This window comes from Lutra lutra, chromosome 14 (assembly GCF_902655055.1).
Source record: "Lutra lutra chromosome 14, mLutLut1.2, whole genome shotgun sequence".
Lineage (NCBI taxonomy): Eukaryota > Metazoa > Chordata > Mammalia > Carnivora > Mustelidae > Lutra > Lutra lutra.
The window spans coordinates 43,070,172-43,097,368 of record NC_062291.1 but is presented as its reverse complement, the minus strand read 5'-3'; the positions used below and the strand labels follow the sequence as shown (position 1 = coordinate 43,097,368).

The 27,197-nt window shown below is 38.2% G+C and overlaps 1 protein-coding gene across 9 annotated transcripts in view; it reads right to left on the bottom strand.

The window, feature by feature from the left end:
- The window catches only part of NRG3 (neuregulin 3), a 1,069,178-nt gene that overhangs the window by 11,121 nt on the left and 1,030,860 nt on the right, over positions 1-27,197 (bottom strand). For 6 of the 9 annotated variants that reach the window (XM_047703385.1, XM_047703386.1, XM_047703388.1 and 3 more), the window contains exons 5-7: positions 25,370-25,472; positions 18,996-19,122; positions 1,227-1,354 (exon numbers count right to left, since the gene is read on the bottom strand). In XM_047703385.1, the coding sequence (XP_047559341.1) occupies positions 1,227-1,354; positions 18,996-19,122; positions 25,370-25,472 (358 nt within the window). Of the gene's footprint in view, positions 1-1,220; positions 1,355-18,995; positions 19,123-25,369; positions 25,473-27,197 lie in introns of all 9 variants that reach the window. The other 3 variants (XM_047703382.1, XM_047703383.1, XM_047703387.1) reach the window with 1 other exon arrangement.

Sequence of the window (27,197 nt, the reverse complement as noted above, 5' to 3'; positions counted from 1 at the left end):
TAAACCATTAAAAAAAAAAAAAAACTTATCAAATCTTTGGTATCTCAGTCTCTACTCACGTAGAATGGGGGAAAAAAAAATCCCCAACCCATAATGAGGATTAGTATACAGAGAGACTGAAAACCTCCCAGTAAACGCGGTCAGCATTAAGAAAATCCTTTTTTAAGGGACTCATTGAGAGTCAAGGAAGGTTTTCAAAACATTGCCTAGGTATGTGAAAACCAAGGGTCAACAATATTGTCATTGTTGGGGACAACTGGCTGTTTTTTAAAGTTTTTCTTTTTTTTTTAACTATAGATGATATGCAATGTTATATTTGTTTCAGAGATACAATATAATGACTCTACGATGCTCGCCACATAAGTGACAACTATTATTTTGTACCTTCTCCTTTTTTGAAATTTTAATCCTTCATATACATATATTTATTTATATTTATATTTACATATTTAATTTTACAATATGGTACTTATCACTAAGAAAGAGAAGCTTCAATCACTGCACAACTTCCACAAAGACTGAGGATATTACATTCAGATGCACATAAACAGAGCATCAGTCCCAAACTTTGGCACTTGGTTTAGAAAAAAGACTGCATTTTCGGAGTTTCAGATTTTTGTATATGAAACACAGCATGTGACTAGAAGATGCTAAAAAACCTGCTTGGCCTCAGAATGTTAGGACATTTATAAGATAACCTTAATTTTTGGCTCTCTCCCCCAAAGAACCAATTTCTATGGTCAGCTTGCAAAAGAGTGCCACCCTATTCATAACAGATCTTATAAACCCAAGGAGAAGACCTGCGAAGCTTCCTCCCCTTGAAAAGTTTTCTTTGTGTAAGAACCATGTTGGAAGACCTGGAGCATGTCAGATCAGCTCCCTAGGGAAGAATTAGTCATTAAATTTGCAGATGGTGATAAGGCAGGCTAGGAAAAATCATGTTTTTAATGGTTTTTCAGAATGCAATTGTTTCATTCACTGGTCTGTGTCTGCAGCTTTGATGGGTGTTGTTAATAGTTCCTCAGGCGTCTTACAGGGGCATGGCTGCCTGCTGTTAGCTTTGGTTTACTTGCTGTGAGCTGCTTGAGCATCCACTCCTTGGAGAAATACATGGGAAGCAAAAACAATCATTTCTCCTGAATCAAGTTGCCATTCATGGGCATGTGTTGTCCAACATTAGACATAGTATGAACGTGCCCATCCCCACCATGTGTAGCTACCTGTACCTGTGGTGTTTGACAGACTGGCTTCCTCTGTCAGGAGAAGGGACCTCTGGGAATGACTGAGGGCCGGCAAAACTTGACTCCATCATTTTCTCCAATGCAGTCACAGGATGCCTTTCCGCCTTTGAATACTGTGGAAAACCACACGCACAGAGTTGAGCTGGAGAATGAGTTATGAGAGGAGGGCCTATAATACTGGAGCTAGATATCAGAAGTTACTGAACTGAACTTGCCAGTATTTTGTCCAATGGTCACCTGATCAGGAGAATGATAGAGACATCATTGGCATCCCATTTCTCACACAGTGAGTATGGTCTCCATCCTCCCCCCACACTCTCTGCTTAGATAAGGTCCATCCACGAGCGTTCTTCACTTTAGAATTTTAAGAATGTCTTCTCATTTCAATCTACACCCATGGGACACTTTGCCTGACCGGCGAAAACACAAGTATTTTTTATTCGATATACATTTTATACACACAAAAAATTAATTAGTAGCTGGATTACAAATAGCAGGGGTTCAATAAATAGTGACGGAATGAACCTCAGAACATTCTCAGAATTATAAGGATATTGATTCAGAGTACCTGCTCTCAGGTCTCCATCATTACCTCCTTCAGCCTTTGCCAAGTAATTACTGGACTTAATAAGAGAAATTTGTGGGCATTTCACTCTTTATACCTACTAAGTCTTGGTTTCATCTTTGACTGTGGTATCTTATAAGGCTCAGGAGCCTTTGGGAAAGGTCTATAGAGATGACACATTAAGAAAAACTTTGCCCCAAGGGAAATATCGTATGGCATCTCAGACAGCACGTTGTCCACTTTAATCTTCCCTGGACACAACTCTTGAACAGCAGCAAGTGCTAGCTGGTTTCTCTTCCAGAAACTCCAGATTAAAAACTACCCTGAGAAATGACAATTTTAGAATGCTAACCAAGCCAGAGAAAATTTTGAAATATTGATATTCATACTAGCGTATGAACACGAATTTTACAGAACAATGAAGACAGATATGCAATATACATATGAAAAGGTATATGACTGCATTCATTAATTGTAAAGGGATATAAATCAGAATAGAGAAAATTAAGTTTCAAGAAGCTCTAGTAAAGTTACAGATACAAGAAAATTAGAGTTAGTACTAATATGTTGGGGTATAAATGGCCAATATGTTCCAAAATGTTAAATATACACACTCTTTGATCCAGAATGTTACTTCTAGGACTTACCATCATCAATATGATTGTAAAAATTCAAAATAATGTCATCACTAGAATGTACCAGTGATACAATTTTTTTTTTAAAAGATTTTATTTATTTATTTGACAGAGAGATCACAAGCAGGCAGAGAGGCAGGCAGAGAGAGGAGGAAGCAGGCTCCCCGCTGAGCAGAGAGCCCGATGCGGGGCTCGATCCCAGGACTCTGAGATCATGACCTGAGCTGAAGGCAGCGGCTTAACCCACTGAGCCACCCAGGCGCCCCAGTGATACAATTTTTAATAACAAAGTAGAAGATAAAAATAAAACAAAAACAACTGGACACAATAGAAATATCCACAAATAAAAACTACACAAACATTGAAAAGAAGTATGCATAATATTGCATAAATAAGGAAAATGAAGTAAACAGATATACATATATTACAAGTGTGTATATGTATATATACATATATTTAGCTCTATGTATGCATATACACACACATATATATATTTTGTATGTACATGTACCTGCACATTTCTGTGTGTGCACTGTGTTGTGTGTTTCCCATGCAACCCCACAGGATGCAGATTAAAAAAAAAAAAAAAACCACGAAAAAAAAAAAACGGAAAAAAAAAAACTATTAACTGGATGTTCTCTTTGGGGAAAAGTGTATCAATGATTACAGGCTATTGAGATTAGGCAAAATGTCAAGGTTATATAACTAACCTTAAGGTAGCAATCTAACCTTAAGGTAGCAATCTCTACTCTTATCTTCTTAAGTATTTCCAAAATAAACCACATGGGGCAGTCATAAGCATGTCTTCAAACACAATCTCAATTCTACAAAATGGACTCAAAGAAGCAGGTCAGACTTTTTGCAAAATGGAGTAAATTGACACAGAAAAAGAAAAAGAAGATAAGGAGATGATTTGGAAAAAGTGGCTATTTTTAATAACCCAAAACTACAAAGATCCAAAAAATGATGTAAATACCTTCATGCGTGCTTTTTTATTGATGAATTAAAGTTAATTATTACAACCCATCCATGGGAAAAGTGCATTGAATAGACATGTAACTGGAATATAATCAACATTCTAACTTTCTATCTGAACTTCAGATTCTAGTAATAGACCAACTAGGGATTTGTTTGTTTTTTACTCTAATAAATTGTTTCAGAAGACAAACTTGGATGCCTGGAATGCTCAGCTACAGAAACAAGTGAGATGATCTGGAGACATCTGTGGCAAATGGGAGGCGGTAAGCATCTGCTCCTACAGAGAGGTCTATGGGGACATTTGCTAGGTTTTTCTGGACCATCTATAATTTCTAGAGAAATCACTGAATCATTAAAAGTCAATAAGCCATTTTTTTAAAGCAATGCATGTCAAATAGCCTAATTATATGTTGGGGCCATTAGTTCAGAATCTGTGCTTTTGGTGGGGGAGTGGGATACCAATCACTTTTTACTTTTATTTTAATTCTAGTGTAGTTAAAATAGTGTTATATTAGTTTCGGATGTGCAATATAATGATCTAACTATTCCATGCATCAAGATATTGTGCTCTTAATCCCCATCATCTGTTTCACCCATTCCCTTACATACCTCCCCTTTAGTAACCATCTGTTTGTTCTCTATAGTTAAGAGTCTGTTGTTTGGTTTATCTCTCTCTTTTTTTTTTCTTTGTTCATTTGTTTTGTTTATTAAATGCCACATTTGAGTAAAATTATATGGTATTTGTCTTCCTGTGACTTATTTCATTTAGCATTATGCTCTCTAGCTCCATCCATGTTGTTGCAAATGGTTAAGAGTTAATTCTGTCGGGGCGCCTGGGTGGCTCAGTGGGTTAAGCCGCTGCCTTCAGCTCAGGTCATGATCCCAGGTCCTGGGTTCGAGCCCCACATCGGGCTTTCTGCTCAGCAGGGAGCCTGCTTCCTCCTCTCTCTCTGCCTGCCTCTCTGCTTACTTGTGATTTCTCTCTGTCAAATAAATAAATAAAATCTTTAAAAAAAAAAGAGTTAATTCTGTCTTATGACTGAATAATAATCCTGTATATGTAAGTATCTATATTTCTATCTATCTCCATATCTATCTATCTCCCATATCTTCTTTATCCACTCATCTATCAATGGATGCTTAGGCTGCTTCCATAATTTGGTTATTGTAAATAATGTTGCAATCAACATATGAGGTGCATATAAACTTTGCTTCAAATGAGAGTTTTGATCCTGAAAGCTAAAAGATTTTGTTCAAAATCCTGGATAAAAATTTTGAGTAAAATCAACCTTTTTTTTTTCTGGTTGAATAATATTCTATTATAATAGAATAATTGAATAGTGTCTATAATAGATACTGTATTCTAAATCTTTTCTTTCAAATGTTTTCATTGTTGTTATACAGTTGCTTTCAATTCTGTGTTTTGGTCAATTAACACAAATTTATTTTCAAATTGTCTTATTTTGGATTTTGCCTCTCTCTCACAAACTTTATAAGAATCATTTTCATTTCAGTTGGTAGCATTTAACATGAGATTCAGGTTTAAGTTGCTGTATTCCTATCCAGGATTGACTGAGAAAAAACAGACAAACAAAAGACTCTAGTAGATTTTAAAGCCTTTGGCATCTATAGTCATAGCAAATATTAAACCCATTGCTAACCAGATTAACATAAAATCTACACTAAACATCTGTTTACCTTAGGATTACACAATGTATCATGTCTACCTTTTAAAAAAATTATAAGGCATTCTAGTATATATATATATATATATATATATATATATATATATATATGAAGACATAAAGTAAGAATCAAACCTGACTCAGATACCACAGAAAAGTTGGGGTGATAGACATAGAATTTAAAATAAACACAAACTTTTAGTTCCTTTATTTCTCCAGAAAGGGATTTTATTTCTCCAGAAGATTGAAATCAAGAAAGCTATTAATGAGGTGCAATAAAAAATGGAGGCTCTTACTGCAAGGATAAATGAACCAGAAGAGAGAATTAGTGATAAAGAACACCAAATGATGGAGAATAAAGAAGCTGAGAAAAAGAGAGATAAACAACTACTGGACAATGAGGGGAGAATTTGAGAGAATAAGTGATAACATAAGACAAAACAATATTAGAATTGGGATCCCAGAAGAATAAGAAAGAGAGGGGCTCAAGGTATACTGGACCAAATTATAATAGAGAACTTCCCTAATTTGGTGAAGTGAGCAAGGATCAAAATTCAGGAGGCACAGATAACCCACCTCAAAATTTAAAAAAAAAAAAAAAAAAAGAGGTCAACACCCCATCATCTAATAGAAAAACTTACAAGTCTCAGTGACAAAGAGAAAATCCTGAAAGCAGCTCAGGACAAGAGGTCTGTAACATACAATGGTAGAAATATTAGATTGGTGGCAGATCTATCCACAGAGACCTGACAGGCCAGAGAAGAGTGGCATGATATATTCAGAGCACTAAACAAGAAAAATATGCAGCCAAGAATACTATATCCAGCTAGGCTCTTACTGAAAATAGAAGGAGACTTAAAAAGCTTCCAGGACAAACAAAAACTAAAAGAATTTGCAAACACCAGAACAGTCCTGAAGGACATATTGAAAGGGGTCCTGTAAGCAAAGAGAGAGCCTAAAAGTAGCAGACCAGAAAGGAACAGAGACAATATATAGTAACTATTACCTTACAGTCAATACAATGGCACGGAATTCATATCTTTCAGTAGTTACCCTGAATGTAAATGGGCTAAATGCCCTAATCAAAGGGGTAGGGTATCAGAATGGATTAAAAAAAAACAAGACCTATTGATATGCTATCTACAAGAAACTCATTTTAGACCCAAAAATACCTCCAGATTAAAAGGGGGTGGAAAATATCTTACCATGCTAATGGAAATCAGAAGAAAGCTGGGGTGACAATCCTTGTATCAAATAAATTGTATTTTAAGCCAAAGACTATAATAAGTGATGAGGAAGGACACTATATAATATTTAAAGGTTCTGTCCAACAGTAAGATCTAACAATTTTAAATATCTATGCCCCTAATGGGAGCAGCCAATTATATAAGCCAATTAATAATAAAAGGAAACACATAGACAATAATACAGTAATAGTAGGGGACTTTAACACCCCCCTCACTGAAATAGATCATCTAAGCAAAAGATCAACAAGGAAATAAAGGCTTTCAATGGCATACTGGACCAAATGGACATATCAGATACATTCAGAACATTCCATCCCAAAACAACAGAATACACATTCTTCTCTAGTGCACATGGAACATTCTCCAGAATAGATCACATCCTGGGTCACAAATCAGGTCTCAACCAGTACCAAAAGACTGGGGTCATTCCCTGCATACTTTCAGACCACAATGCTCTGAAGCTAGAACTCAACCACAAGAGAAAAGTTGGAAAGAACTCAAATATAGGGAAGTTAAAAGCATCTTACTAAAGAATGAATGGGTCAACTGGAAAATTAAAGAATTTAAAAAATCCCTGGAAACAAATGAAAATGCAAACACAACTGTTCAAAATCTTTGGGACACAGCAAAGGCAGTCCTGAGAGTAAAGTATATAGTGATACAAGCCTTTCTCAAGAAACAAGAAAGGTCTCAAATACACAAACTAACCCTCCACCTAAAGGAGCTGGAGAAAGAAGAGCAAATAAAACTTAAACCCAGCAGAAGAGAAATAATAAAGACCAGAGCAGAAATCAATGAAATGGAAACCAAAAGAACAGTAGAACAAATCAAAGAAACTAGGAGCTGCTTCTTTGAAAGAATTAATAAGATTGATAAGCCCCTGGCCAGACTTATCCAAAAGAAAAGAGAAGGGACCCAACTTAATAAAATCATGAATGAAAGAGGAGCGGTCACAACCAACACCAAAGAAATACAAACAATTAGAAGAACTTATTGTGAGCAAATATACACCAGTAAATTAGACAATCTGGAAGAAATGGATGCATTCCTAGAGAATAGTTTACCTAGAGGTAAACTACCAAAACTGAACCAGGAAGAAATAGAAAACCTGAACACACCCATAACCACTAAGGAGATTGAAGTAGTCATCAAAAATCTCCCAACAAACAAGAGCCCAGGCCCAGATGGCTTCCCAGGGGAATTCTACAATACATTTATAGAAGAATTAATACCTATTCTCCTGAAACTGTTCCAAAAGATAGAAATGGAAAGAAAACTTCCAAACTCATTTTATGAGGCCAGCATTACCTTGATCCCCAAACCAGACAAAGACCCCATGAAAAAGGAGAATTGCAGACTAATATCCTTGATGAACATGGATGCAAAAATTCTCACCAAAATACTAGCTAATAGGATCCAACAGTACATTAAAAGGATTATTCACCAGGACCAAGTGGGATTTATTCCTGGGCCGCAAGTTTGGTTCAACATCCACAAGTCAATGTGATACAATACATTAATAAAAGAATAAGAACCATATGATACTCTCAATAGATGCTGGAAAAGCATTTGACAACATACAGCACCGTTTCTTGATCAAAACTCTTCACAGTGGGTAGGGATGGGGATACCTACCTCAATATCATCAAAGCCATCTATGAAAAACCTAGAGCAAATATCATTCTCAATGGGGAAAAATGGAGAGCTTTTCCCCTAAGGTCCAGAACACAGCAGGGCTGTCCACTATCACTGCTGTTATTCAACCTAGTACTAGAAGTCCTAGCAATTCACAGTCAGACCACAAAAAGAAATAAAAGGCATCAGAATCAGTGAAGAAGAAGTCACTCTTCCATTTTTTGCAGATGATATGATACTTTACGTGGGAAATCCAAAAGACTCCACTCGAAAACTGTGAGAACTCATACAGGAATCCAGTAAAATGTCAGGATATAAAATCATTGCACAGAAATCAGTTGCATTTCTACACACCAACAGCAAGACAGAAGAAAGAGAAATTAAGGAGTTGATCCCATTTATAATTGCAGCCCAGACCACAAGATACCTAGGAATAAATCCAACAAAAGAGGCACAGAATCTGTACTCGGAAAACTACAGAGTACACATGAAAGAAATTGAGGAAAACTTTATCAAGAAATGGAAAAACGTTCCATGCTCATGGATTGGAAGAACAAATATTGTGAAAATGTCTATGTTACCTACAGCAATCTATACATTTAATGCAATCCTTATCAAAATACCATCAACTTTCTTTAAAGAAATGGAACAAATAATCCTAAAATTTATATGGAACCAGGAAAGACCCCAAATAGCCAGAGGAATCTTGAAAAAGAAAACCAAAGTTGGCGGCATCACAATTCCAGACTTCAAGCTCCATTACAAATCTGTCATCATCAAGACAGTATGGTACTGGCACAAAAACAGACACATAGATCAATGGAACAGAATAGAGAGCCCAGGTCTGTGGTCAACTAATTTTTGACAAAGCAGGAAAGATCATCCAATCGAAAAAATTCTCTTCAACAAATGGTGTTGGGAAAATTGGACAGGCACATGCAGAAGAATGAAACTGGACCATTTCCTTACACCACACACAAAAATAGACTCAAAATGGATGAAAGACGTCAATGTGAGACAGGAAGCCATCAAAATCCTTGAGAAGAACACGGGCAGCAACCTCTTTGACCTCAGCCACAGCAACTTCTTCCTAGAAAGATCACCATAGGCAAGTGAAGCAAGGGCAAAAATGAACTATTGAGACTTCATCAAGATGAAAAGCTTTTGCACAGCAAAGGAAACAGTCAACAAAACCAAAAGACAGCCAACAGAATGGGAGAAGATATTTGCAAATGACGTATCAGATAAAGGGCTAGTATCCAAAATCTATAAGGAATTTATCAAACTCAATAGCCAAAAAACAAGCCAATCAAGACATGGGCAGAATACCTGAACAGACATTTCTGCAAAGAAGACATCCAAATGGCCAACAGACACAGGAAAAAGTGCTCCACATCACTCGGCATCAGGGAAATACAAATCAAAAACCACCTCACACCAGTCAGAATAGCTAACATTAACCAGCCAGGAAATGACAGTGTTGTGAGGATGCAGAAAATGGGGAATTCTCCTATACTGCTGGTGGGAATGCTGGCTGGTTTAGCCACTCTGGAAAACGGTATGGAGATTCCTCAAAAAGTTGAAAATAGAGCTACCCTATGACCCAGCAATTGCAATACTGGGTATTTACCCTAAAGATAAAAATGGAGTGATCCGAAGGGGCATGTGTACCTGAATGTTTATAGCACCAATGTCCACAATAGCCAAACTATGGAAAGAGCCTAGATGTCCATCAACAGATGAATGGATAAAAAAGATGTGAGATATATATATGTACACACACACACACACACACACACACACCCAACGGAATACTATGCAGCCATCAAAAAACCCCAAATCTAGTCAATTGCAATGACATGGATGGAACTAGAGGGTATTATGCTAAGTGAAATAAGTCAATCAGACAAAGACAATTATCATAAAATCTCACTGATATGAGGAATTTGAGAAACAGGACAGAGAATCGTGTGGGAAGGGAGGGAAAAATGAAACAAAACGAAACCAGAGAGGGAGACAAACCATAAGAGACTCTTAACTGCAGGAAACATAATGAGGTTTGTGGGAGGGGCGAAGGGTGGGAGGGTAAAGGGTGGCTGGGTGTTGGACATTAGAGAGGGTACATGCTATGGTGAGAAAATTAAATACAAAATTGCGTTAGGTAATCAAAGCAATGATTAGAGATCAATTAATAACATTAAATGCTTATATTTGAAAAGAAGAAATACCTAAAATCAATGATGTAAATTTCCACCTTAGGAAACTAGAAAAAGAAGAGTAATTTAAACCTGAAGTAAACAAAAGAGAAATAATAAACTTTAGAGAATTAATTAAAATTGAAAACAGGAAAAGAATAAAGAAAATCAACAAAAGCAAAGCTGATGATTTGAAATAATCAATAACATTGATAAATCTCTGGTCAGGCTAATCCAGAATTTAAAAAAAAAAAAGAAGAAGAAGAGATTATTGATAACAGAAGTGAAAGAGGCCATCACTACTACTCCCATGGACAGAAAATGGTTAATAAAGGAACACTGAATAACTGTATGCCCTCAAATTTGATATATTAGTTGAAATGGACCAGTTTCTTAAAAGACACATGTCAGCAAAGTTCATGCAAGAGGAACTAGGTAAATATAATCACCCTATATCTATTAAAGAAACCTACCTATTGACAAAATAAGTATCATTTTGGAGATGTGGAGATTGTAGGAAGGAATACAAATTCTGCTAAAAGAAACTGACTCTAATATAAATACATGAAAGACCACTAGTGGGAGGTGGGGAACAAGGCCATGCTGTCCTAAGTAACTTTGGAAATGAGTGGAATCTGTGGACTAAAGGCAAAAGTACTGCACATAAACACTGTTTGGCTGATAGATATATCTTTGATCTGTCTGCTGAGAGAGCCTAGAGGCAATGACATACTCAACAAAAACCCCCAGAAAGCCTATCCTGAACTGACGAAGTATGTCAAAATGACACAGGGACCAACTGAAAGAGCTACCAATGGCCATAGCTGAAAGAGGTTGCTATAAAATAAGAAGAAAGCATTTATTAAATTGTAACTTGAAGTATAAAATAAGTATCCATGAATTCATACTCTCAAATGATGGAATTAATAAATAAATGAGGAACAAGAGATAAACTCTTTGCAGTTGTATTCCAAATAACTTCGTAGATACCTGCCTTTACAAAGGGGGAGCATAACTCCCCACTACTTAAGTGTGGGTTATACAGAGGCACTTCCTTCCAAAAGAACTCTATAGAAAGGAAGGGAAGAGTAAGGTCACAGTGGAGACACCTAGCAATTACTATCTCAGGTGACAAAGTAATCATCAATAGTGCTAAATCATATTGATATGATTCTCTTCATTCTCTTTCTCCCCAAACCCCATTACCCCAGCCTAATCATGAGAAAAACATCAGACTAATTCCAGCAGAGGAACATTCTACATGATACTTGACCACTACTCCTAAAAGCTGTCAGAGCCACTAAAACAAGGAAAATCTGAAAATCTGTCACAGCCAAGAGGACATACGACAACCAAATGTAATGTGGTATCCTGGAGGGAATGCTGGAAAAGAAGCAATTAGGTAGAAACTGAGGACACCTGAATCAACTCTGGTTGAGTTAGTAACAAGACATCACTATGGGTTCATTAATTTTAACAAACGTACGATGTTAATATATGACGGTATTAGGAAAAACTGAGTGCATATGGGAATTCATCGTACTAGTTTTGCAACTTTTCTGTAAATCTAAAACTGCCTTAGAAAATAAATCTACTTAAAAAAAAAAAAGAAAGAAAAAGCAAAAAGATACAAATCCAAAAAAAGAAGCAGAAGAAGCAGAAGGAGGAGGAGGAGGAGCAGAGGAATTTAGAGACTAACAATAAAATTCAGTCTCTTATTTTCAGCTATAGGTCTCAAGGTGTAGAATCCACTCAGCAAACAGTCCACAAGAAAGCTCCTTAAAGGTAGCTTAACTGACCACAATAATAGCCTTTGTACATGTTTATGCTCTGTGCTGAAAGCATTTCTTTTCTTTTCTTTTTTTTTTTTAAGATCACAAGTAGAGAGGCAGAGAGAGAGAGAGGAGGAAGCAGGCTCCCTGCTGAGCAGAGAGCCTGATATGGGGCTCGATCCCAGGACCCTGAGATCATGACCCCAGCCGAAGGCAGAGGCTTTAACCCACTGAGCCACCCAGGCACCCCTGCTGAAAACATTTCTTATGGTTCCTTCCAAAATGTATACACTTCCATCCCTGGGAGGAGCGACAGTCTGCATGATTTTATCCATGAGATAATATCTCCAGGAAAGCTGTCCGTCTGGCTCTTTCCATAAACATTTCTGTACACTACTACAAAGTATGGTAGTTGACTCCATGTTCTTTGCTTGTACTCATACAGATCTTGACTTTTTGTGTTTGTACGTTTTGTTAAAACCTCATTTAGTATAATGTACAAAATGTCACTTTAATACTTACTAAGGAGATGTCACAGGCCATTCACTGGTCCTTTCAACATGAGCTGAGCTGATTTTCTATTTAACACCCACAGAGGCCCCGGTCAGTACCGTTATCTCTTGCGGAAGCCCTCATCACAATTGGCTTTCCCGAAAGCCTGCCTTGTGGGGGGGCTCCTGCGTGCTGAGGACCTCCACTGTTGTTTGCACCATCACCTGCCTTGCTCCTAACACATTGTTGATGGTGCACCGAAATCAAAAGACCTGTCAAATGAAGCAGGCTCATGTTGGAAGTAGAGCACCGACGCTGTTTCCAGGTCTGCCCGATGCACGCAGCAGGAGTCAGAAGGTTAAATGAAAGCATGTCTGTGTTGGAAAGCAATGATGGCAGAGCTGATAATCACCTGGTCTGGAACCCCAGGCAATAAAGGCAGGAAGGAGGATATTTTTAAAGGGTTTTAAATGTCTCTCTCTCTCTGCATTGCTCCCAGCTCCTCTGTGCCTATGTCAAAATGTTCTTTACTGGATGTCTGACTTAGGAGCCCAGAGTGTGGTGAAAATGAATGGTTATGGCATATTTTAAAGCATGATTTCTGACACAAGTAATTAAAAACAATTTGACCACTGGTACTGTTGGGAAATTCTGTACCACATTCCACACAGGAAGAGCTATGCCATTTGCAGTCAAACATCAGCCCATTTCCATGGAAGCAAGATACCCTTTCTATGCATGGGCTATAGCAAGCTCTCCTCTTCACTCCCAACCCCTATGACCCACGTTCTCACCTCAACCATGTGCCCCTTTCAGCCAGGGCGACTGAGCACATGCCATCATTCCCTCTTCTGAGAGAATTCTTTGCTCTTCTTATATTGTCAGGTTAGCTTCCAGACCTGCCTTCTATAAGTTCTAACAGGACTGTTCACTATTGACCGGAGGCCTTGGCAGATTCATTTGTGGGGTCTTTGGATTAATCTCTCTCACCTACAGTAATCAGTAAGCTCCTTGAAAGTAAGGACACTGTCATTTTGGTTCATCAGTATATCCCTGGTCCTTATTGCTGTGTTTAGTCCTTACCAAATATTTAGTATCTATTTGAATAGATGAATCTATGAATCTATAGTGAATCAGTAAGTTAGAACTTGATATATTTAAAACAAGAGGTTAAGTTTTAAGCTAGAACTATTCAAAGTTAACACTGATTCATGCTATAAAGAAATTACCTCTTCTAACCAACCCCCTTACAACTATCTGGCAAACTTAGACCCCTCTCCCAAGACTCAGCTCGTCTGTTACCGACTTTGGGCAGGATCGGTAATCCCCCAGACCATCCTAGATGTCCTTTTCCATTCCCAGATAGCTCCCTGACTTCATGTATCTACATTCGAGAACAAGTGCTGTATATGCTTCCATACTTGTTTCCACCGTAAGCCTGTGAGCGCCCCCAGGTCAGGCTCCATCTCTTCTGTTTGTACTTTGTCAGATCTTCTTACAGTGCCCAGCATAGAGAAGTGTTCAGTAAGTATTACAGAATAAATGGATGCCTCTCTCTACCAGTTATCAAGGTTGCATTAGGCATTAAATTTTTCAGACTCTCCTAATGCATGCAAATATTATCTTCCAGTTCTTCCTCATTGAACATTAACTCCCATAAACCTATCTTTCCTGAGAGGGTTCTTGAAAAAAGGGTGGGAAGGGATGTATAATTTTATTCCCTTATATCTCACTTAGGTGTAATTTCTTTTGATTTTAAGAGAAAAGGGATCATCTCTCTCTCTTTTTTTTTTTTTTTTTAAGATTTTATTTGACAGAGAGAGATCACAGGTGGGCGGAGAGGCAGGCAGAGAGAGAGAGGAGGAAGCAGGCTCCCTGCAGAGCAGAGAGCCCGATGTGGGACTCGATCCCAGGACCCTGAGATCATGACCTGAGCTGAAGGCAGAGGCTTAACCACTGAGCCACCCAGGTGCCCCTCATCTCTCTTTTAATACCTTCTCTTATCCCTGAATCAGGCTAAGAAGTGTCATTCAGTCTGGAGGTTATAATGCTCACTCCAGCTCTCTCTCTCACCTGGAACACAGTAAATGAGGTCAGTTCATCTCTCTGAGTCACAAATGGGTCATCTGTAAATGATGGCAAAGCACTAGATACTTCCACAGCAATGCAAGGTCTAGTTCTGCTGCCTCCCAGTCAAGTATTTCCAGGGTATCATGTTGCTTCGCTGGACTAGGTGTTTCACATCTTGTTAAATGACTGTAAAGTGAAACCCTTCCCCATGAATGTTTAATGGACTTAAGGGAATGCCAGACCACGCAGACAATTCATTTGTTAAACACTGCAATTTGCAAAGAATTTCAAGTAGCTATCCTGGACTTCAAGATAAAATAAAGACAGATTTGCCTGATACAGTGTTGAGCAGGAAATTTTCCCTCCCAAGGATTAGGAAGTAAGTGGATAACCCATCACCCTCTGTGTAGTAGAAATAATGATAGAACTCCTAGGCTGGGCATTCAGAGTTTCCTAATGGACACACTATGCAACTTGAGCTTGGACTCTGGATTTCCTCACTACTCTGGACATTTGGGAAGGATAATTTTCTGTTGCAGGGGAGGGCTAGCCTGTACATTGTGGAATATGTACCAGCACTTCTGCCCTCCTCTGCTCATGGATGCCTCTCCAGTTAAAACATCTGAAGTCTCTCCAGACTTTGCCAAAAGTTCTCTGGGACAACAGTGCCCCCTGTTGAAGCACTGCGATATAAAGATGTGAGTTTGGCTTTCTGCTACTCATAAGCAGTCTGTCAGAGAGAAACTTTCTCAAGCTTTGAGTCCCATTTCCCTCTTCTGCACATAGTGGGAATAAATTAAGTCATCATTGTTAGGACAAAATGAGGCAATGTATTTATATCATTTAGCATGATTCCGTGTATGTACTCAGTCTATGGTATTTGCTATTACGATGATCACGACTTCATTCATTATTGTTAGCTTTTAACATTGATGTTGAAGAAAAAAATGTAGACCTACAAAAAAAAAAAACTGCTTTACTGAATTTTCTTCAATACATTTGCTCCAATATTCACGGAGAAAATTTAAACCACACATCAGATTGCTGCTTGCCCTGAAACCAGGGCTACCAGGCTTCCAGCAGCACAGATGTCATCTATACTCATCCTTGCGTGTCTTCAGCATAATATGGAAGGAGAGCAAACGCTTTTAAAAGTTTCTGTTCCTGAGGTGCCTGGGTGGCTCAGTGGATTAAAGCCTCTGTCTTTGGCTCAGGTCTTGGTCTCAGGGTCCTGGGATGGAGCCCCGCATGGGGCTCTCTGCTCAGTGGGGAGCCTGCTTCCCCCTCCCCCTCTGCCTGCCTCTCTGCCTACTTTTGCTCTCTTTGTCAAATAAACAAATAAAATCTTTAAAAAAAAGTTTCTATTCCTTTCCAATGTATTACTGATATATATTCTCCCTTACTATTTTCTCCCATAATACACAACACTAAAAACTACAGTCCAATTGTTATTTGGTTCTTATAACAAAAACAGAAGCCAGAGTGTCAGCAGGGACAAAGCTCACCACATGGAAGACTTGACTCAAAATAATATGGACTGAGATTGTACCACACAGTCAAATAGTTAAATGTAAATTTTAAAAAAATATTATGTTCTCCTATTAAATTAGCAAAAGAAATGTTGACAAAGGTATAACAAAGCTGGTAGTCACCCACGCTGCTTTCTAGCACTGAAATTGATATGGGCCTCTGGGAAAGAAACTTATTTATTCCAGTCCAGTCTGGTTAAAGGGACTGCTCAGGCCAGTCCCTTGGGCCCAAGCAGGCAAAGTGTAGGATGCTATGGCCAGCATGCCTGTGTCTCCTCAATGCACGTCACTCTCCTTCTTCAGGGTCCTTACAAGCCTTCCTTTCCTATCTATTCTCTGCCTGAACTCCCAACCCAGCCTAAAACTGATGATTCCTTGAAATGTATTGTCCTAGCTGCCCACACCCCAACTCAGAGGGGAAAAAAAAAATGTATATATATATTCTCTTTACCCAAAACGGGAGAAATATAAAAAGCCACTTTCCCACATCTTATCTTGGGTCTTGTGGGAATGGTCCAGTTGAGGCCACCCTCCACTGCCCTGGCTAACATACAAAATGTGGGTATGGGTGGGCCAGAGAGTGGAGGAGAGGGAAAGAAAAAGAAAAGAAAATCCACTGTGCCCCCAAATCTTTCAAGTGTTGGAACCCTTAAATTTTGTAATTTCTTGCTATTCTAATTCTAATCATCCCAATCAAACGAGGCGTGGGGAAACATATGAGTGAGTAGTTTATTTTTGTATTCCTTTAACAGTAAACAATAGGAGAGAACAGGAATGTCCACAAGGAGGGAAGGATGAGGACACTGTGAAGTGGCCACTTTGTGGACAAGTACGCTATCTCCCAAATGAGTTCATGGAGAGCATAAAGCAGAGACAGAAAATGCTATTGATCATCTGTTTGGTGAAAATGAAGGATACAAAATTTTATGTGTATTTTAACTGCAACCCTGTAAAATATAGAGGGACTGACAGAGACTCTTCCCAACCATACTCTAGATAGCCTCCTCTGAGACCTCTTTTCTACTGGACCTTAACTTCAGCCTCTAAGAACTGCAGATTCCCAGCACAAATGATTTCATTCACTCATATCCACACTAAAATACTTGAGTAAACTTTAATATAGTCTCTCTCGCTCTCTGTTTTTTCATAGCCTCTAATAGCCTTCACCCCTAGAATGACCCTGACCTTCCTTAAAATGCCTGCTTGAAAACCTAAACCAAAACCAAAACCAAAAACTCTAAAGCCTCCAAAAGCATGTACTGTTTGTTCTAGCCAACACCTGAGGAATAGCCCCCACCTGCCTTTCTGGGAGCATTTACTTGAAAAAAGGCTTACAACTAACTCTAAGCTGCCCTTTGTCATTTTGAGATGTATATGTGTCTCCCCCAGCTCAGGAGTTTCTTTCTCAAGGACCTGAAAACCAAATCTTTGAAATGTAATTAGGAAGGACAGGACCTCGTCTCCCCATCTCTGTGGAAGTACAGAATCCTAAACTCCATTAGTTGCCAGCTAACACACAGCTGGCAAATACACTGATTTTTCACTTCCCCAACTCTGTCAAGACCCTGCCAACTCCTCTCCCTATTCCCTCATTCTTACTTTAAAACAACCAGTCCCCCACTCTATGCAAATTGAAGTTGAGTTCAGCTCATGCTGGAGCTTCTTCCATAATGCAATAATACATTACTGATTAAAATCTGTGCTTACTGTTTTAACTAGTGGCTGCCTTTGTTTATCTTCAGCAGGTCCAGTTACTAAGGGATTGAAACCCTCCATCACTGCATTTGTGTGGCGAGGTGGCGAGATAATACCCAGAAATCATTAGCAAAAAACATCCCTTCTATTACAGGAAAGAACAGTCCCCACATAACTATGATTACAAGTTTAACAAAACTTTGCTGGGAAGCAATTCTGATTTATGAATTCACACTAAACATCTAAGTACATCTGTTATGCATAGAAAATGGTGACTTTCTGGGTAATGATTTTTTAGAATCACAAATGATGTACAAATTCCCAGTGATTTATGCATTTGGAGGGGCATGAATATGTCCTGGGTGATTGCCTATTATACTCAAAGACTAGGTTTATACCAGGGCCTTTGTTCCTTCCTTTTGTGTCTCAGAATCTGGAAGCGCAATCTTTTATGGGGGCAAAGAATTTGCTAACCTGAGAGGAAAATTTCCGTATGTCTTAGATGATATTTGCTTGTCTTTAATTAAGTGTTTTGCAATCTATCGCAGAAATGATTAAAACAACTGTAGAAAGAATGTAGGATTCAAAGAGCTCATATTTCAAGTTCTATTACCTATTTAAGGTTTGGTATTAGGACATACTGGCTCTGAGAATACCACTCTCCCTTCCCACCTGTCTTACCTTTGACATCGCTCACATCCCTTAAATTGGAGTTGCTTGAATATAGTACACATTCTCAGGATAACATGGCTTCATTTTTTCTGTTTCTCCTAGTCTCTTTTCCTTTGCTCTTTGACTAGCTAATGAACCTTTCACCCATCTACCTCCTTTTGGTTTCCTCTCCAATCTACTGCACTGTCAACCATCTCAGCCCACAAACCCCTCTGGTTCTGGTGTCTTTATCTCTTACTACAGTTAAATTCCCATAAGGTAGAGAACAATGGATCCCTAGTACCCAGCACCATTTTTCTGACACAGAGTAAGAATGTAAGTCATTATGGAACAAACAACCACAGCTCTTTTTGCTTCCAGAAATTAATTTATATCGCACAGTGTAATCAAAAGCTGAGATTTAATTTTTCTGTTTCAACTTGCACATGTGCATGTGCACACACCCAGAACTGCAAGATGATTTAAGGAAAATCAATAAAGTACTGAAAAAAAAATCTACAAGTCTGATCCCAAGCTCCCCATCTCTTCTGAACTGGAAGCACTGAGGTGGGCTGGGGGAAGAGATATACAGACAGGTAACTTACACTTTGCAACTGGACGTGATTTTTTGCCAAGTTCTCTGACTTTGCCATTGTGCTGGATGCTTTGAGGCTGTAGTTTTTACCACTTTGTGGTTCTTTCAGCTGCTCTTGAATTTGTTTAGCTTGTTTCCTGCGGGTTTAAATAAACACATAAATACTTACATCACTTTATTCTATTCATATTTGGGGGGCGTTCATTCATTCCCAACATCTATATTTGTCATTTGTGAAACCTGGAAAACTCAGTTAACAAAGAACATCCTTCCCTCATTTTCAACCTGCCAGCCCCATCAGATAACTTCTAATCTGGAGAGAAGCTGGTTTTATCTATCAACATCCTGGGATTCACACCCAATGGTGTGCCAAAGGAAGACAGAAGCATAATACATTGTCCTGGCCCCCAGGAATGTAAGAGGTGCCAAACCCTTAGTGCTCAGTGGTAAAGAATTAGAAATGCTCTGAAGTAACCAGTGGAAAAATTTGAAGCTTGGACCTAACAGCCACATATAACATAGTAACAAAGTTACATCTCTATTTGTTTCATATACATTTCCAAACATGTATAGCTTGATCATGTAGCCTGCATATACACCGTAAGTATATTTCCTCTTCTACAATTTAGAAATAGCTCATTTATTATTATCATTAGATCTGAATGTGAAGATTTTTATTTCTGCTTTGTAAATAACAATTAAAAAATAGTTAACTCTTGAAAGAACATCTTAAAAGCATCATTTTAAGTGTTTTCCATATATCAAATCACTTATTATTTGTGATAATTCTGTGTGATGGAGCATTACCTATACTCATGTAATATCTGAGGAAACAGAGGCACAGAGAAGCTAAATAATTTTTCCAGAGTTACATTGCTAGTAAGTGGTGGAGGTGAATTACTCTCAACCACCACTTCGGACTGTCAAACCACTTGCCTATATTCCTACAGCGTCTCAGTGGGAACACTGAGACTATTCTCAAGTTTCAGATTCTCACCAAAGTGCTCTTGCCTGCATACATGGGTGACTGCTGCTAACCATAAGGATGTAACAAATTACTCCCTTATTAACTGCTCTCTTCCAAGGACTTTACATTAATTTTCTATCAGCAGAAGACTCAGTACCCAAAAACACATATGCACACACACACAGCAGAATTGTCCAGCCCACCCCAAACTTTTAACTCTTCCCAAGATCTCTGTCAAGGATAGAACCTTTGGTGGAGTATGTACATGGTCTGCAGAGAGCTTTTCCTGAGAATGGGCTTGGGTATTTGATTTGAATCCCAGCTCTGCCACCCACCATTTTTGCTTTGATTTACTAAATCAAAATGACAGTTTTCCTAAACTTCTTTGAGCCTCAGTTTCCTCATCTGTGCATGGTGTTGTAAAAGCTAACTTCCACGGATACTGTGGAAATGAAATGTGAGAACATCTGCAAAGTGTTGATCTGTTCCCCTTCTCATCATTTAGTAAGCTTAGTTGTATGGGCAGATCCTATAGAGAAACTAGAACATTGGCTCAAAGATAAAGAAAAAGATTGTATTAATTGCATCTCTCACAGGCAAGTGACAGTGTTTGCTACCAGATTTGGAAGCTCTGAGAATCATTAACTCTTTTGGATTTACAACAGCAGTGATGTAGATCTGTTTAAAAATTACTTTTATATTTTCAATTGTTTGGAGTTTTTATCTCCAGTACTTTTAGTTGCTTTAATCCAGTTGTAATAATCTATCTATTTCCTAAGAGATAGTCTGTAGCGTATTGTTAAAAATAAATTTATCATATCAGCATTATATGAAGCACATTATAGCTACAAAATTCCATCAGGGATTCACTGATGAAGGAAACAGGAGATCAGGAGGTTCTACTCGAAAAGGGGTTTGGCACAGAGTAAGGACCTAGTTACTCTCTGAAGGATTAAGTAGTAGAAACATTAACTGTCTTTCCAGTAATTCTGTAATTCAGTGTCTGAGAAATGCCAGCGTCTAAAGGAATTTTCCTCATAAAAATGTGTGATTGCAGTTTCCTAAATCCTTTTATATTTTGCTTTCCTTTACTGGCTTCTCACTCAAGTCCTGACTCAGTAATATTCCAGAATGAGCAGGCTTTCCTTTCTGAATCAGGCTTCTTCTCTACACATACCTACCCCTGCCCCAAACACACATACTTTTTCTCTTTCTTCCTTCATCCAGCAAATGGGAACCAGAACAGGAGAGGTGTCTGATTAAAATACCATTATCTCTCTCACAAGAGTCAGTGCTCTGGGAAAGACAAGATAAGGGCTTTCCACACTGGAACCCTACTAGCCTAACAATGTCAACATTAACATTTTGTAGTTCGTTGAGTTTTAAGTTTCTCTGGTCCAGTTCATCAGAAAAGAAATGATATCTAAATTGTGGAATATCAGGCATTACAAGTCCACTGGTAGGCACTGTTGGTAATGTTGTGGGATGGGTTCCTGGGAAAGCAGGCACTTAGAGGGAGACAGCATGAAGGATTTTTATTACGGGAGGCTCTTTGGATCAACAGCTGTGGAATCATAGGAAGGGAGGCAGGACAGGGCTCAGGGAAAAAATTGGAATGTAATGCAGTCTCAGTGATGCAGATCCCAATCCCTTGGGATGCTCTGAAACCAGCATGGCCTTGCTCACTAAATTGGGGCAAAGATCTAAGTCTTTGGAGCCTTACATTGACCTGTCATTGGAGGTGGGCTATCTCAGGTCAGAGGAAGGGAAGTTTTATTATATTTGTTTTAGCAACTGGAGGACTAAGATCTTCATTGCTCAAGAGAATCAAAGCTGCACATCAGAGCAACCACTGCCTATCTTTAACGGGCTTTCCTTGGGTTAAAATCTTTGATTTCAGAGAATGATAACCTATGTTTAGGGCTGGTTTTTACTGGGAGCACCATTTTTCCTTTTTCCTTCTGTTTTTCCCAGTCATGATCATTATTTGTCCTAGCTTCTGTCTCCTGGAACATCTCTCCTATCTCAATTCCATTTTTTAGAGTTGAATCATGTCTTGCACTTCCCAAGTCTACTAAGGACTTCTACAGGCAGCCTTATACTTCTTACCCATGTGAGTTGAAAGCAAAAAGAAACCTGCAAAAATTTACAGTTGCCATGTGAGCCCCATCAGCCAGATTGGAATAACTCAACTAATATTTCCAATAACTTATGGGAGTATATGAGCTTATTGGAAGTGATGAGAAAATAATTTCTTTCATTGTGTCCTTTAGAGTTGTGGAGGTTCAATGAACTCAGAAAATCCTCTAAATCCAAGAAGGTATTGATCGCTTCTATCTCATCATGTTATTTCCCTTCAAACTTTCATCTGCTAACAATTTACTGTAATATTCCATGTAGCAAGGTCATGCCTTACCAAGGGTCACAAGACGATGGGCAAAGGACCAGAGTGGCAGGACCTGAGGGATTATGGGGACTAAAATATAAATGATCCAGGGGAATGTGAGCTTTTGTGTAACTCCTGACTTTATCTGGATAGGAACTATGTATCCCAGTATATAGAATGCTGGTTCAACTGATTTTATTTAAAAACCAATGATGGACAGTTCATAGAAACCTATAAGACTTGGCACTTCCAAGATGAAGTCAAACAAATGATACACATTATTACAACGTTATATGGTATGTGTGAAAGTAAGGAAAGTTCGAGGTAGAGTCTGTCTGCTATTATCCCTGAGATAGGGGGATGGGAATTAGAATTCAGGGAATGAGTGGAAAGACACATGTGCCAGTGTGCTATAAAAGTTTACATTGCTTTCAACTATATAGATTAGGTGTTTGTGTGAGGTATAGCACTCCTCTCAGGTAAAGAAAAATAAAGGAAGACCTTGCCTGGAAATTGTGGTAGAAGAAAATACACTCTAGGTCTCTAATGAGAAATATAACTCCACCTGGAAAAGGCTTCAATTTTGTATTATTACTTTGTTATTCTCACTTTTTAAAGTTATTCAATTTTTTAATAAAAATATGTCCCAGCTGGGCAGGCAGAAAGACAACATCCTGATTAGTGTTCCTCCCTTGGCTCAGTTCTTGGAGTCCCCCACAATGAATGATGTTGCACAGTGTTTCCATTAAACCCTGACACCTCACTGAGCCCCAGGAGGTGGTGTTTCATCTCAGAGCCCACATCCTGCCTAGAGAGGGAAAGATTGACAGCTATGAAGATGGCGGTCCTTGAGTTATCCAGCTGCTCTCCACTCGTGTGATTGTCATAATCAGTCTTTCCTTTCCATGTGGTACAACTACAAATTATACTCTAAAAATAAGTGATTAGCCACCACTCGATGGTAATTTGCTTATTGTTAAATACACAATTTCTCTCCTGTACACAGCACTTGCGGGGAGACCCTTCCAACGCCCTGCGGCGTGTGATTACCCCCTCATGTCCCGGTGCGTGCTCCTCACTCTGCCGTTATACAGCCTCTAAGTTCCAGTGTGGAAACCTGCAGGTGTTAACCATAGCAAGCTTTCATTATTTATTCTTTGGAACACTACGCTGTGCTCTCTACACTGTTATCCCATTAATCCCTAACAAATTCTATAAGGTAAATATTATTTCAGACATATTTTACCAAAAAGGAAACTGAGGCTGAGGGACTGGATGCAATTGGCCTGATAATACGTAACAAGCAAGGGGCAGCCTGGAGATTTGAATGAAGGTATGAGTGAGGCAGGTACAATCCTGACCAGATGCCACATAAGCTCCCTAAGAGGACACACCAAGCACTATAGGTGCACGAATGCACGGTATTCCTGATTCACCCTACACAGTTTCACCTTCCAGCATCTAGCCGGAGGACTGTGGGAACCGATGTGGTGCGGTAGTTTCGAGCATGCAATTTCAACTAGGGCTGTGGAAATTCAAAGACCCCATCTGTGTGGCTTTGACAAATTAATATTTTAAAATTCTGTTATTATTTGAAAAATGCAGCAATAATGAACAATTCAAATTGTTGTGAGGATTGGGGGATAATGCAAAGCCCAGTGTCCCTGACAAAGAGTTAAGTTCTCAAAAATGAACACTAATAACTGTCACAGCCAAGAGTTGCCTAGGAGACATGACAATTAAATATGATGTAGTATCCTAGATGGGGCCTGGAACAAAGTGTATCGGGTAAAAACTAAGGATATCTGGAAGTACAAACTTCAGTTAGTAATACAGTATGAATATTAGTCATTGTGACAAATGCAACATTCTAACATAAGACATTAGTATTAGGGAAACTGTGTCTGGGTTGTGCAGGATCTATCTGTACTATTTTCACAGTAACTCTGAATATCTAAACCTATTCTGAAATAGTTCATTAAAAAATAATAGTTACTAATTATGGATCTATGCCCAAGTTTCTACTCTTTTTTAAAATAATAATTGCTGTTCTTTTTAAAGATCAACATATACAACATGCAGACAGGTGTCATAGACTATCTCTGGAAATGGATCCATTTTTAGAAGAGCAAATGGGGAAACAAATATAAGTCCAATGAAAAGCAATTACACATTGGCTTGCATTTCAGACAAGCTGTAGGAATAGAATCTGTGCCAACTTCTTAAGGCTTGCGTGACTTAAATAAAATTTCCATAAATAAAATACCTTTATCAAAGTTCATTTGGAATATATTTGTATGTATATATAGGTATATATATAATTTATTATACATTATTAGTCAAAATTAGTACCTTTATCAGCAGAAGTTTTGGTTTCTTTTTTTATGTTTATGCATTTATTTGCTTAAGTAATTTCTATACCCAACATTGGGCTTGAACTCATGACCCTAAGATCAAGAGCCACATACTCTGAGCAACCAGGTACCCCAGAATTTCTATTCCTTAGCAGGGGAAGTATATTTGACATGTGTTTATCAACTGATAAACCAAAGTAGATCTTGCAGTATTCATATTTCATATTAGGCTGAAACCTTTATGGATATCAGGTAAAAATACTATGGAAGGAAAAGTACTTTTTTTTTCCCCAGAAAAGCCTAGATATTTGTTGATAATGCTTAGATCTACAGCAATGACTTCTCTGTTCAGAAGTGTTAACCCCTAGGGACAGGCAGACACTGAGGCTTTACTTTTGGCGGGTAATCAAAAATTGCAAAGAACATAGAATGTTCATGATCACAGAGTGGAATGATCACTATGTGTACCAAAGAGAAACCACACACACACATACACGTGTATGCACATGCTGCATATACTCCCCACAGTCTATAAGAGATTCTAAGTCATTCGTAGATGTTTGATGGACCCATTTGCACAAGATCCCTCTGCCTGGAACACAGATGGTGAAATTAAAGAAAGACAAAGTGTTTTCGCTGAGAAGTAACCTTTTAACACTTGAGAGAGATGGTCTTACTTGCTTTTGAAGTAGAATGCTGCACAGAACATGCCCACGATGACAATTCCAAAGATGATACATGAAATTGACAGCACCTGCCTTTGATAAACTTCTTCACTCTCTGTGAATTTGAAAAACAGAATTAGAATGGATGTTAGCAGGGCACAATTTCCAACCTTTTACTTCTGAGTTGTAGGAGCTTTCCAAAGAAAACTTTTTTGTTCTTGTCATGAATAGGAAAAAACGAGGAAGTTATTATGATTCAACTTCTTTGCAATCATCTACCGGCTAGCTGGTTATTTTTTTGTACATGCACAGTTAAAACACACTTATACACAGATATCACAATTATGAATCTTATTATCAAAAGACATTCCATAAATTTAGCACATACTGGGACATATGTTTTTGAAATTATGGTGGACCCAAAATAAACTTCTAGAGAAATATGTGTCCTCCAGAATTTTCCTGTGCCTGTGATGACTTCCAATTTATTTTATGTGATACTGATGCCACTGTATTTTCTGATTTGGTCCTCAGCTGTCTGTCTCCCATTCATCCATTCCCTACTATGATTGATATTACTAATGAAAGAGAACCTCAATATGTATGTGAATATTTATTCACCCATTCTTGACTTCCTCAATATCAGTGATCTGGCACAGTGATCTCAACCTCTATTACTAAGGTCATATCATATAACTTCTTATCACAAAAAAATAAGAATTCAAAAATAAGGATGTCACTTTTTAACCATTACCATTTACACTCCCAGCTCATTTCTGAAATATGTCTACTGAAACAGTTCTCCCAGCTCATCAAGACCTTTTTATTTATAGATCTCAGAACTTTCTATCTGTTAATTATCCTCCTCTTGTCTTCATTTTCTTTCTTTACACAGCAGAGAAACTATGATCCATGATTAGTCATTCACTCTCTTGCAAATACCATCAACTACTGATCTCTTTCTCCTCCCTTTTCACCCATTTGGCAGGAAAACTGCATACAAATCCAAGAAGCTGCCTTTTTCATACCTCTACCTTGAGCAGCTAAGAATCGGGAGAGAAGATTATACAATCAGGAAGATGGGATCAATAAAAGTTGACAATGGCATTACTTAACTAGACATCTAATAGTGACTAAAGACCTCATCAGCCTGCTTCTCCATTTTTCTAATGTTTACCCATACCTCCTCCAAACCACTCAAATATCTGACTTACTCTCCCTCACTTTCAGATCTCCCATATAAGTTATAAAGAAAAGGAAGTCTGAATAGTATAGATATTCTCTACTTATAACACAAAATATACAAAATCAACTGCATCTGTATCTATTCATTTTGTTTCTCTCTTAACATAGTGCAGTATTTCTCAAACTGTACGGTGCATTGGAGTCATTTTGAGAACCGAAGGAGACTGCCACCTACATTCTCTCCTAGAGTTACTGATTTAGCAGGTATGAAGTGGGGATAGGATATCTGCATTTTTTTTTTAAGGTTCCAAGGTTTCCAAGGTAGTTTTGTTGCTTCTGGTCTGTGAAACAAGACCAGTTGAGAACAAATGAATAGACTAAAAATCTTCAGAACATGCATCAACCATGTAAGAATAGGGGAAGTTTTTTGTTGTCGTTTATGCCAACATGATATGGTATCCATTTTGGACCTTCTAAGTAAAAGTATTTATTTAAAAGAAAGTTTCAAATATATTGCATACACACTAAAATTAGAGAATGGGGAAAGTGTTATATTTTTGTCAAAGACTAATTCCTTTGGATGCCATTGTCTTCTATCATCTTGGGGTCTTCTCATCACTTAAAATTGAAGGGAAGGAAACACATTTCAATTCCT